The 14,167-nt window shown below is 39.6% G+C and overlaps 1 protein-coding gene across 2 annotated transcripts; it reads right to left on the reverse strand.

The window, feature by feature from the left end:
• Positions 1-2,659: 2,659 nt before the first annotated feature.
• Positions 2,660-12,385, reverse strand: leo1 (LEO1 homolog, Paf1/RNA polymerase II complex component). Of its 2 annotated transcripts, none has more exons than XM_079666530.1 (14): positions 12,227-12,385; positions 10,985-11,133; positions 9,604-10,067; positions 9,158-9,366; positions 8,835-8,939; positions 8,612-8,706; positions 8,142-8,290; positions 7,771-7,855; positions 7,322-7,416; positions 7,096-7,230; positions 6,046-6,181; positions 3,579-3,771; positions 3,400-3,497; positions 2,660-3,116 (listed from the first exon to the last, which is right to left on the reverse strand). In XM_079666530.1, the coding sequence occupies exons 1-14, from the start codon at positions 12,282-12,284 to the stop codon at positions 2,871-2,873; spliced, it is 2,217 nt and encodes a 738-aa protein (XP_079522656.1). In that variant the 5' UTR covers positions 12,285-12,385; the 3' UTR covers positions 2,660-2,870. The 2 variants fall into 2 exon arrangements, with proteins under 2 accessions (XP_079522656.1, XP_079522657.1); XM_079666531.1 differs by having other exon boundaries at positions 10,985-11,130; positions 12,227-12,381.
• Between the last annotated feature and the right edge of the window lie 1,782 nt (positions 12,386-14,167).

The raw sequence follows: 14,167 nt of genomic DNA on the forward strand, positions 1-14,167 counted from the left end.
GTCAAGTGTTCGCAAAAGCTTTTGCACATGGTGCAACTAGCCCCCAGATATGATTGGTTAGTCTCACAATAACTTCATTCCAGAAACAAGGAGCTTCTTTATGACTTTTCAGGGAACTGGTCTCTGATTCCACACAAAATACCAAAGGCTTTTTAAAACCCTGCTGTCCTGACAGAACCCCTTGTACACAAGCCAGCACCATGTGAACACTACTCAAGGGACTTTGATACCTTCCCTCTACTGACATTACGTTTGTGTGTGTGTGTGTGTGTGTGTGTGTGTGTGTGTGTGTGTGTGTGTGTGTGTGTGTGTGTGTGTGTGTGTGTGTGTGTGTGTGTGTGTGTGTGTGTGTGTGTGTGTGTGTGTGTGTGTGTTTGTGTTTGTGTGGCACAGAGAGGTCGTTGTCAAGAGAGAGAATGCAGCAAATGTATGTAACTCTTCCTAAATCACAGTTAGTGTTTTACCAGTTTTGTACCCAGCCAGTTCTGTCTGGACAGGGACGGGGGAGAGGTCATATTCAAGAGTTGTTATCTGTCTCTGGGAACGCAGTTTAATGCTCCTGTGTGTGTGTGTGTGTGTGTGTGTGTGTGTGTGTGTGTGTGTGTGTGTGTGTGTGTGTGTGTGTGTGTGTGTGTGTGTGTGTGTGTGTGTGTGAGACACTGTGCGTCATTCATTCTGCTGATGAACTTGAATCAGTAACCGGGACTGTTGTACATTCCCCTCTTACTCGATTGCTCAGAAGGGATCAAGTGACAATACCTCACCCAACCCAACTTTCTTTTTGAACAACTGGAACAATGACACACAAATGTAATGAAATGCTTATTGACAATCCTCCAATGTCCATTTTTAAATGTTAAACAATCATATCAAATTATGTCAACAAACTATTGGCTACGGATTTGATACAGGGTGTGGCTGAATTACAAGGCCAAAACGACATTTAACCTACTTCTACAGTTGGGTATACTAATAATTCCAATAAAACAGCCTATTGTGTTTTTAAATAGAGAAAACAATGATATTAACAAGCCATAATACATATATGCAAAAATATTTATGTTATCAATTTGTTGACATAATCGCCACATGGTCGTTAGTCTATATGGTTAGTAATATACCATAGTGCTAATTTGGCTCTGGTGCTAATTAGCTAACTTAGCAAGATGGTAACAAGGTGGCCTTTGTCTGCTTAACTTCAACTTGTAAGCATGCCATTAGCATTTGGTTCAAAGCACCAACTTATTGTTGATGATAGGCATTATGGTTATGGTCCATGGTGTTTATTGTTGGAATTTGTATAAGGCTGTTGTGAATACCCTGATAAAATGAATAAAAGAAAAACCTTTTGGAGAATTTACTGATATAAATATCACTATGCAGCAATCTGTGAAATTGTTGTTGATGTTTGCAGAGTGAGGAGATCAGTAATTACATTAGAGGATATCAATGTCAACATTTTTTAATAAGACCGGTAATTCCTGCCAGGCCTCTAATGCCTCCCTTTCCTTTCCTGCCTGGGCTAGCAAGCTGGTAGAGGAAGCTTTTCTCTTCACTACAGCTCCTTTGTCTTAAATTCCCAAATTCCCAAATCCCCCATTCTCTAGAGCAGGTTTGTCCAAACTTTTTTCACAGAGGGCCACACACAGGAAAACATACAAAGGGCGTGAGAGGTGAGTTATATTTCCTCATAAGTTGAGTTATAAGTTGGAAAAATCAATCCAATGTAGGTAAATTATTCTTGATACTTTAAAATGCTTTAAGAAAAAAAACAGCTCTCCAGAGCGTTTCAGTTATTGTGTTGGCAGCTCATCCAACAGAAGCCTCAGATTGCTTATCATAAGAGGAAATTGGAAGCGTATATTTCAAGGTTGATATGGAAATAAGTTATTGGGATTTTTTCTCGAAAACTTAGAAAATGTTTCCAGCTTCAAATGACAGAATTTATTTGAAAATTGGCCTAATTAATACATGACTACTGTGTAATATATTTGAACATATATATATATATATATATATATAAGAAGTACAATATAAAACAAGCAGAAGTTTCATTTGTGGGCCATATTTCATTATACTTTTTGAATTTGCTGAGAGCTGATTTAAAATGGTCCGCAGGCTGCATTTGGACAACCCTGCTCTAGGCCCTCCTGTCAGGTGGGTTGAGTTGGTTATTTCAATCCAGTAGAGTTGATGTGTCGACCAACTCTCCTCCCCAGTTATTTGTTGGCACCCAAAGGATTGTTGACATCCACCTGGATTCATCGTCTTCTTATTAATAAACACATGCGTTTTCAAGCATTTGGGATACCTAAGTTGTAAATGTATACATCCTGGGAGAGGGATCTTTACTCTGCTGCTCTTTTTGATTGATTTTTATAATATGAATGACAATCCTCTATCTTATTATCCTTGTGTGAACTCCTACCTGTCCCTTCCTGTTTTAATTGTATTGCTGCTCTGACATCTGAATTTCCCTGCAGGGATTAATAAAGGATTACTTTATGTTGTCTTAAATTAGTAGCAGGCGATGCCGTAAAGCTTGAAAACCAATTTAACCTCAAATCACCTCTTTGTTTGGAAACTGGATTAAGCATTACATTTCAAATCAGTGTGATTCATACATATTGATCATAATGGTGAAAAACAGAGGCGCCGGGAAACTTTGGTTACATAAGACAACCATTTCTTTATTTCACACCTCTGCTGTACATAACATAAACAAGCAGACACACAATCTCACACACACACAAACAAACACACTCTCCCACACATAGATCTTAAGAAAATATACAAAACAAAATATGGCTGTTTATATGCCATGTGGGCTGAGCACTGATAATACAGTGGAATGATACAAAATAAAAAAATCATTCGTCATCCTCTTCTTCCTCCACCTCTTCTCTTTCTTCTTCTTCTTCTACTTCTTCTTCTTCTTCTTCTTCTTCTTCTTCTTCTTCTACTACTACTACTGCCGCCACCGCCGCTGCCGCCTCCTCCTCATCGTCGTCCTCATCTTCTTCATCGCTGATAACATATTTCTTAGCCTTTTTGGTAGCCACTTCTTCTTCTTCGCCGTCGTCGTCTGCCTTCCTCTTACTGGATCCCTCGCCCTCCTGCTCAAAAACAGAAGAGATGGCTCTCATGCTGACACTAGCAGACATTTTGTACAGTTTCTCAGAACGTTCAGTTTGTCATGTTACAGTTGCATTTTGTTTAGGGGAAGAACCACAAGTGTTGTTATTCTGAAGATAAACGAGTGCATCTTTAAGTGCAGGTTATTCAGGAGGACTAGTATTTCTTGTCCTGTTCGGTTCACTGAAGACGGACACTTTTCTAAGCTCTAAAGTAAACTGCATTACACTGCCCCCTGTCTGTGCAGCAGGACACAACACCCACCTCATCGCTGTCTAGCTTCTTGGCCTTCATCAGCCTCTGGGCCTTGTCATCATCGGAGCCTTCATCACTGTCTGAGGAGTAGATCCTGGCTCGCTCCTCTGGATTGGGGGAAAACATTGAGGATGTTCAATAGGCCTTCATAAAAATCTTGTGAGAAATAATAAAATATCCTCCCTCACCTCTGAGACCTCCACCTCCCTTGAATTTGCTCTTGATGGCTGCCAGACTGATGGTCTCGTCGCCCTCCTCGTCGTCATCGTAGCGGTCGGGCTCCAGGTAGCTGCTGCTCAGGCCTCTGGCGTGCTGCTTCTCCCTCATCCTCCTCTGCTGCGACTCTCTGCGGATGGACGCTCGCAGCCGCTCCTCCTCTTTCTGACAGGAGAGACACCAGGGGGAATCATTTTAAGCACTGGCTTCAAGTTTGACATTTAGTTTCTAGCTGGTAATGTGAGTGCATAACTCATGTCATAATACATGCACTACATAGTACTTTTACAACAGGTTTTTCAACTAGAATGAGCCTATTAAATCAAAACATATTTTGAGCAGGCTCAACACCTCTTTTCTGGGCTGCAGCATTTATTTATAATCACTATCAAATTGCTTACATTTTTTATTTGATCATATTTTAAGTACTGTTATAGTTATACAAGTGTCAGGTTTTGATAAGGTTTTTTAAGATCCCTGTACAGATTATATAGTCAGAATATATTTGATATTTCAGTATGAAACAAGCTGTTCAGTTCTCGTATTTATGGTTTTGGTTTATCTACCTCCTTGAACACATTACCCTACTTATTAGTTTAATATTGAAGAAACATGGATGTTGTAGCAAAGCTATTTTCTATGCATATTAATGAACTAATCCCTTTTGACTGTACAGGTTAGGCAGTAAAGGTAAAGAAAATAGAGTGTGGTTACAGTTAAATGTCTTGAGTCGAAAGTCAAACTCCACATATTGGAAGCTCATGAGGTGCATCCAACTCTGACATTAAGCTATTAATGGAACAGAAATAAGCTGTAAGTGCATCTGAACTGCTGCCATGTCAATCCACACAGCAATGGGAGCATTTAACCATTATTTTTAGACTGTAGCTGCCCTAACCCTTTCAAGTCTGCCCCAAGATCAGCTAAATCTTGCATGTGAGACATTTTTTTTTTAGAAGTTGCGTCTAACAGCAATAACAGCAGGAGCGCGATGCTTGTACAGTAGGGCTGTGCATCTTCACTGGTCTCACGATTCGATTACGATTATCCTGTCAACGATTCCATTCAATTCGATATCCCAATGCATCAGGATTCATACCAATGCGTTGCATCCTCAATTTTCTATATTACTGCACATGGCATATTTTTCATCAATGCATACATGCAGCAAATACATATGAACTCTCTCTTTATTATTTAGAAAGTGCTTCAGAAATCAATAACATAAATGTCTTGACATTAATTTATAAACCAAAATAAATTAATTATATAGGTCTAGCCTCCCTACATCTGTGTGTGAAGTAGTTCCATCCTCAAAAACAAAAAAATAATGCTTCTGAAGTCTAGCTGCAGCTTCTAGCAACAGTCTTTGTTAAAAAAAGGACACTGAATGTCCTGAATGTGGCATCACACACAGGACTTGAGTCTGAACACAGCAGACAACAGGAGTATTTACAATAGCATATACAAACAAAAATACTGCATGTGGGTGCACACTTACATTCTCTGTCTTACTGTTACATAAATCCCATGAATGTATGAGACTAAGATAGCTTCATTATATCTCAGTGATTAAGTGAATAATAAAGTCTCTATCAGGTTACTATCAGCCTGTCACTCATTATTTTCAGGGAGGGGGCGGGGTTTGGAGGAACGGAGAGGAGACGGTGATCGCGGAAGCTTTTTTCCTCAAAAACAAACTTTACACACGTATATATCGTCTGAAAATTGCTAGAGGACATTCATACTCTGCAATCCAAGACTTAATTAAATCCACCAAAAACCTGACATGATTGTAACGCGATTATTTTTGAAAAACATAAATCCCTGTGTCTCTGAGCCGCAGCGACACAGGGTGATTCAGAGCGGGTCCTTCTGCTGTTGGTTCTGGACTGGTGTTCTTGTGTTGGTGGATAAAGCAGACTGCTCCGTGTTTGGTGTTGCTGTGCCGCTGTCACGTCTGTTCCCTGATCTCTGCGTCACCGACCGATTTGATATTAAAGTGACAGAAAAAAAATCGTTATAGTAAAGCCGCGGCCGGAAAATCAGGAAGCAACGTTACTACGCTATAATCGATTATCTTCCGTCACCGCATCGATACCGAATCGTCCACGTCCGCATCGCAGAAACGATTATTTTCAACACCCCTATTGTACAGTGATTCTTCCCCAGATGAGCGCTGAGCACAGTGAAACTATGAACGAAGCTATCAGCAGTACTTGTCTGGTGTTGACAGTAGATACAAAACCAGCCCCCTCCAGACATGCTGACACTTTTTCCATTTCACTGACCACTGTGTGACCCCATTATGTAAGGACGTCAGGTTAAGTATTTATGTAATTGGGCACAGTGCCTGTCCGCAACTGGCCTCACGCCACGTGTTTGGTCTCTGCGAGAACAAAATCATTCTCAAACAGGGGGGAGGAGAGGGTGCGTTACCTTGATCATTTCATTACGATGGGACTCTGGATCTCGTCCAGCCATGGGAAGGATTCTGATCTTCTGGGTCTTGGAGCAGCGGTCAGCCAAAGACAGAGTCATCTTCCTGTGGGTGGCGCTGTCTGTGGAGTGGGGCCTGGATATAGAAAATATACATAATGTTACATTTAATGCATTCCATAGTGCTTTCTCTTTAAAAGTATTACCTTAAACATTAAGTGGGCAGTTTTCACAGCTTTATTAATATTCATATTTATATTGATTTTGTTGGTAATTTGGAGGAAAAATAAACATTTTATTAAATGAAAGTAATTCAATCCTATTCATTATACATTGGGAGAACTGAATAAAGAGGCAATTACCATTTATTTACCAAAAAAATGTCAGCACTCAAATGCATGGAAGAATTGTTGAACAAATCTAAATGTCATAATCATAATAGAAATGGCTCAATCTTACTCGAAAAGAAAGATTTCCAACAATTCCTAAATGACCAGCTCTCCTGTCATATAAGGGATATTTTAACATATTTCTTAAAAAGTGTTACTTTGAAATCCACTCTTTGAAAGAATGTCTCCTCAATTGCACTGACAAATTCAGCTCTAATCCTTAATAGAAAACTCTGCTCTGATGATATTACACAACCAGAACAAATGGTCATGTCCTGTCTGGCATGGCGTCATGAAAGCAGCTTTGGCCCGTGTCCTGCTGGTCCCATGTGTTCAGAGGAGACAGAACATCCAGGTGTACTCGGGGGCCGCTAAGAGGCTTACACACTTCTTATAGGGAGAAATCTGGGCAGCTTGCACAAGGTGATCCTGATCTTGCAGCATAGACTACATTCCTGAAAGAAGCTTGAATGAAGGCAATTGTTGTTGTTTTGAGTTAGAAGCACCGTGGGCCATATTTGCATGTCAGGGAGCCAGATAGAAGAGGAGTATCTCTAGCAACCTATAGCTTTGGCCTCAAGGGAGAACTTCTCTTTGTGTGAGACTCAAGTCTTAATAGCAGCCCGTCACTAATAACAACAGTGGCATGTTTCCGTGTTACCTGAATGTGAGTTTGGTTTTGAACACAGCCTGTCCCTGGAGTCCTGTACCCTGTCGGATGAACAAGTGGTTGTGGTCTCCCTGGAGAGGAGCCTTGTAAACATCGAACACTTCATTCCCAAGATGGAGGGACATGCTGTGGAAAGAAGGGGACGTTTTAAAACCATGGAAGAGGAGAGTACACAGTGTAGCAACCTCCCACACACCCAGCTCCACATAATACACACCTGCCATCAGACCATTTGACAATGCGTGCATTGCTGTCTCGTATTTCATTTCCCTCTTCGTCTTTCCTGGCTCTCCAGCGAATTGTGTTCTCCACCTGTTGGAGAGAAACTCTGGTCACTCTCTTCATAAGAACATGAGCCTTGTTTCAAATTATTTCTAGAAGCCTTGTATAGAGAAAACTAAATACATTAAACAAAGTCAAAAACAGTTAGGCAATAAATAAGGTATTATTTATAATCTTAAAATAATCATTAAGGATTCAGCAAAAGAGTAAACTGAAATAAAATCCAACACATATGAACCCCATAGATAGAATACAAGCATTTTAGGGAAATGAGCAGCAACATCAAAAAAGTACTTTAAAAAAAATCTGCCCTATTGCACAATTTATTTCAATTATTTCAGACTACAGATAAATGTATATACAAGCATGGTGTGGACTACATACCTTCAGCTTCAGCCTGGTCCTTCCCTCCTCATCCAGCATTTCTTCATCCTCAAATTCATCCTCATAGTACTGAGGATCAAAGGGTCTATAAAGGGTGATTCATAGAAAATCTAAATGAGTCTACAACCTTCAAGTAAGGCAGAAGATATCCTGCTCATCAAGCCCCCACACATTTAGCTGAACACTTCACAGAAAGTGTAAGCTCTTGCAAATCTCTTACTCGCAAGCACAGAGTTAAATGATCCTGGGCATCAATTAAAAGGTCTAAAAATGTGCATTTACTTTTTTGTACTCTCTTCATTTTAAAGTACTTGAGAGCTCATCGGGTACAACATGCATGTTGTATATATTGACAGTGCCATGGTTCTGACCTGGGCTCCACAGACAGGAAGTTGGGCAGCTTGACAAAGTAAAGGTCAGATCCCAGGTCTGTGCTGACTTTTGGGATCTCTACTTCGATGCGGGTTTCGGGGGCATGCTCCTCTTCTGGATGATCCCCGTCCATCCCATCATCTGCATCCTGCACACACAAAGAGAGGGAAGGGAAGAGAACATTTTGGGGATCAGCTCAGAGAGGCTTGCAGTGAAGCTCAGATAAAAATAGATTTGGGAACTCTTATAATTAATAATAATAATTCATTACATTTATTTTTGCGATTTTCCAGATGCTCAAAGTGCTTTACATTACATATAACATATATTAGACATGTAACATTGAATACTGTGGACTGGACAATACCCACAGGAGCAAATTAGGGTGAAGTGTCTTATAAAGAAGGACTGGGCACAATTACAGGCACTTGAGGATCAGTGGAAGAAAGAGACAGGAGGATGGACATACCAGGGGCTGACCCGGGGTCGGAGGCTTCTCTGCATCGCTGTCTGAAGAAATGTCATCAGCCTCTCCAAACAGGTCATCTGCTGCCGTCTTCTTTACTGTCAAAAGTAAGTTAGATAACTACTTTAAAGTACATGAGAGCAACAAAAATGCATCCTTCAGCTGCAATTAATACCAATAAGTCTCTCAGTAGAAATGTCATTTCTTTTTCCAAGCGATTTCTAACCTTTTTTTGTTCCAACATCACTGTCTGAGTCTGAATCAGAGGCGATTTTTGCTTTGGGCTTCTGTCTTAGAAAATCATCTTCGCTATCACTGCCCTTAGGAGAACCTGAAAAATAAAAGCAAAACGGGTGGTAAAGCAATTTCATTTGCACACATCAGTTTTAGTTTGTAAAAAGCGTTATTATCCCATGAAAAAGTCTAAGAGAAAGATGAATCTCTTATTATTCTCAGAGTCCTAAGATTAACTTTACAAGATCAACACAGATGTCTGGCTTGAGGGCCAGTCCCTGTACAATATCGGCTGACACTGGACTCAAGTAGTACCTGACTTCCTGCTCCTGGGCCCCTCGTCATCAGAGTTCTCTCTTTCTTCTTCAGAGTAATGACGTTTCTCCCCCTCGTCCTCCGACTGGTCGCTCTTAACCCCTCCTCCCCACTTCTCATCCTCCGACTGGTTCTCCCTGGCAGAAGCTTCTCCATCACTGTGAGGTGTGCCTGGCGCTGACTGCGGAGTCCCAGGTTCGCTGTGCACACTGGATATAAAAATACATTTGGATGAAATTAAAATCAGGTCTTCTGACTACACAGGATGGACTTTTGATAGATGAATAAACACAAGTACATGTTCTTAGACAGTGTTAAAATGTCGCATAATCGCTTGGCATTGTTATACTTAACTAAAGTACTGTGTTTAAGTTGGGGTCCCCTCTGGCATCATGTCATGTTATTTCAGTTTAATAATGAAGCAAATCCAGTGTGTGTTGGCTCACCTTCTGTCTGAACGGGCACTGCCTCTCTCGGAGCGAGGGCTTCCCCTTCCAGACATCGCGCTGCCAGCCGGGCTTCCCCTGTCCGACTGTTGGCCCCTCTCCTCCTCGTCTTCATCCTCGTCTCGACGGCCGCGCTCTGAGCCGCTGTGCTGCTCTGCGCCACTGTGCTGCTCTGCGCCACTGTGCTGCTCTGCTTCGGAGTGATCCCCCTGGTCTGAGTGTATGCTGGCCTCTGACTGGTTCCCTGAGCGCTCAGACTGGTTGTCGCTGCCGCTGTGCTGACTGCGAGGACTGTGCTGACTGCGAGGACTGTGCTGACTGCGAGGACTGTGCTGACTGCGAGCACTGTGCTGACTGCGAGGACTGTGCTGACTGCGAGGACTGTGCTGACTGCGAGGACTGTGCTGACTGCGAGGACTGTGCTGACTGCGCTGCTCGTCCTCACTGTCGTCTCCAAACAGCTCCTATTAGGTTGAAATAAATGTAAGTTAGATGTGAGAGAGGAGTACACAATGATTATAAATGAATCAGTGGTTCTAGTAGGGTAGAACTTTATCCATGATGGCTGACCCCTGGTGTCAGAAGGTGGGGTGGACATAATGTAAAAAACAAACTTAATAGCTGATACTGGCAGTAAATCGTAATAAAGTCGTAGTATAAATCAGTATTTATTATCAGTCCATAGTTAGGGTTAGGGTTTGAATTCTATGGTCAGCAGAATCTCCAAGTGTGTCTGCTTTTAACCTTTTTCTAATTGGCTTACACACTTTATTTACATTTCTGTGATTATACATGCAATACATATGACATGTATTCAGGGTTTCATATTTTCCCCTACTCTTTTGATAATAAGCAGTCAAGTTAAGGCTGAACAATAAATCAGAATTTTGTCAAAGTTGCAATGTAACTTGTAAAATAACCAAATTGCAGGAGCTTTATTATTTGATTCAAAATACACTACATTTTGCTGCAAAGATGTCCCAGGCTACAAACTATATTCTGCACACTTACAAGAATGTATTTGTTTGGAACAGATCTCCATTTAAAAAAATCAAACCTTTACATTTTAATATAAAAAACGAGGATAATGATGCAAAAAAGATCACTCAAATATGCAATTGCATATTTGTCAAAACAAGTGCAATTAAACCTTTTTCCAAGCAGTTACGCCTTAGTCTAGACTCTAATGTCTCAGATATAAAAACCAGACACGATAAAATAAGAACGTCAGACAGAAAAGTTGAACTAACTGTTAATGACGTCGGGCTGTTGGATTTATTAGCTATTCTAAACATATTATTAAATGATAGTAAATGTTTGAGTGATTATTGGACAGGGGTCAGAGTAAACCCACAAAGAGTGTCATTCTTCAAACACACACCTTATTAATGCTGGCTTTTCCTGTCTCCCGGCCATCCTCATCGTCATCGTCCTGTTCCCTCTCACTGCCGCTGCCGCTGCCCGAGGCGTTGCTGGCGGATCGGGGTCTCTCCTGCTCCGAGTCTGAACCGGAGCCAGAGCCAGACACTGCTGAAACACAATAAAGCAAAGAGCATTCATTATTTATTCTGGGACAGAGTGTAGCTCATCCAAATGCTCTCGCACAGTTCTAGATCAATATCAACACCAATAGACGTTATTAAAAATGGTACAGGTGTACATATCAGAATCAAAACCAGAATAATGTGTATTGCCAAGTATGCCTAGTGTTTAAGATGTAAACAAATGTGCCTTAGTATTTGGTACACCAACCATAACAAGAGGAACAAATAAATACATGCAGAGTACTGTCAAGAACTTAAATACAGAATAAAAGCCTTACAACAAAAAAATGAAAACTCTAAGTGGAAATTGGGTGTATAACAATATAAAAAAAATGAAACGTAAATCGCTGGTTGGTGCATTTTAAGAAACATTAAAATAAATCTGCAACAGGTGTTTGTAATATTGCATGTGATTTGGTTGATACTACTAAACGTATTATTATTATGTATTTTTTTTAAATACTGTTACTAGATAACCTGGAATGGTACTTTTGTAAATGGTAATTTGTTTAATTTCCATCTTTAATATATTATGCATGCCTCTTATTTAAATTGCCTCATGTTTTTGCCATAACAATGAAAAGTTTCCTTCTGTGGGACTAATACAGGTAGGCCTATTCTGATTATGTCTGTGAAATAAGTACTAGGTTATTTTTAACCTTTGTAGTGTTGACATTTTGGAATTGAATAAATACAATCTTAATACAAGATTTAAGCAGTTAGAGCGTTTTTTCACCCGCTTGTTTTTCCACTGGCCAAACTAACAAAGCTAAGTGTTGTTTGGCTGATGAGAGCATGTGCTGGAGATACAAACTGCACTGTTGTTGCAGCTCAGCTAAATACGCTTGTTCATACAAATACAGAGAGCTAGCTTTTTAATGCAAACTAAAGAATAAACGTTGACTCGTTTCTTATATAGCTAGCTTTTAAATAATATTAGATACCGACACCGTTAGTTACACCGGGTAATGTTCGGGCAGAGCTAATGCTAACGTGGTTAGCATCGGGAAACACTCGACATCGCTATAAACTAGATTAATCAATAAATACTATTTTCACCGACTGAGAGACAGTTTTACCTCGCTGCTCATTGTCGCTGTCCCCATCACTCCCGAACAATTCATCCATGTCCGCCATTTCTTCCAAACTGTGGCAGCAACAATGTGACCTAACAGGAAATGATCGCCCGGCTCCGAGGCATGGTTTTGTTTCCGAGTTCAATCCGGGCGGGCATGTTTGTGTAGTGAGCGAAGTCAGCCACAAGAAGGGGGTACACACTAAAACATCAAGGGTACACACCACAGTAAACTCTAAGGCTCTGCTGGTGTCTCTCAACATGTAATCCTCCAATAAATGCAAACATTTTTTATTTAAACAATATATTTCAGTTTATTTATATATATTTTTCCAGCTGTATAATGCTATGTATCTATCTTGTTTTTCCAGCTGTAGCCTATAATCTATCTTGTTTGAAGAACATTTCAGATTTTCTTTCTCCCCAGTTTCCTTCACTTTCCTATCACTTATACTATACTAAAATAATATACAGTTTATTACGAAAAGGGTATGGTCAGCAATAAAGACGTATGCAAAGAAACTGAGAAAACAATTTAACAGTAAAACTAAATTCTTAACATTTCAAACCTTGTGAGGATGGTATACCATTATTTGATTGAAAATAATGAAGCTGCTAAAACGTTTATGAATGTGTACGCCTAATAGACGAAAAGCAAATCCTTTAGGCCTATTGCATTTCAAAGTATAATAAAGTACATCTATATTTCATTTGTGAAATATTTGCAATGTCATGACTAGATTAAAAATGTTGTTTTTTTCATGTTATTTGTTAATTTTAAATATATTTGTTTGATGTACCCTATGCTTGTAATCATGTTGTGCACATGAATTATCTTTGTGGGCCAGAAAACAGCAAATTAATGGTTAAAAAAAACCATTATCGACATCATGCTGCAGTAAACCCTGTCTTCACCTTCAGCCATTACTGCAGACAGAGGTCTACTGTATTTACATTTATCCTTTGTTGTAAAACTGGATTAAAATGACAGTAAAGATGTCTTTAGTACATTACAACACCTCTAGTGGATTGTAGTGTATGTGTAGTGTTACATGCTAGGGATCTTGTAACAGTGCACAGTATGTGAACTGTCTGGGCACAAGACATCCTATCTCCTCTATTGTGAAAAAAAGAAAAGAACGAGCAGCCCTCTATCTTGATATTTCAACATCACTAGTGTTAAATCAAAGTTAATTTAAGTTTTATAGTGTACTGGACACTGTATATTTTTTTGAAAGAGGTAGCGAACGACAAAAAGAGATAGAAATGCTCTAGTTTTGCATGTGTTCATATTGTCAGTCTGGTCTTTGGCATATGTGGTTCACTTCTTGGCACTATGGAAAATGCTTTGCATCTTTTTTGATGCATGGACAGATTTCACTTCAAACATTAACATTTTGCCGTAAGAAAATAAACTTAATACACTCAACCTTTCTTTGTACTCCTCATCAATATAAGAATGGGGGTCGGTTGTTTGTGCAAAATGTAATTTTGGGCTATACCATATATCACAAAACTGTACATATTATTATAATTTGGGATCAATAAAGTATATCTTATCTTATTCCTCTATTTTAAGTGGGCTGTTGGTTTATTCTGATAAAAACGAAATGTTCTGTAAGCCTTACTTTTAGGTTGCACCCATCTCATCTCATAATAATGTAATGTTTAGTTGGTGGGGCAAAATTAAATTTCTTAACTCAAGGTCCACCTACCAGTTTTTTCATGGGCCTATAACTGCTTCTCGTGGTCATATAATTGATTATGTAAGTCATTGTAATAATGATTAATTAATTAATTTTTTTAAAATAATGTTATCTTTTTAATATATATTTCTAAAGCCTTTCCTGCTTTGTTAACTGGATATGAATAAAGGGAAAATGTAAGTAAAAGTAATAAAGTATTGCACTTTGGAAACTTTATTATATTTCCGATCTCTCATCTA

Source organism: Notothenia rossii (assembly GCF_949606895.1).
Source record: "Notothenia rossii genome assembly, chromosome: 2".
NCBI classification, from domain to species: Eukaryota; Metazoa; Chordata; class Actinopteri; order Perciformes; family Nototheniidae; genus Notothenia; species Notothenia rossii.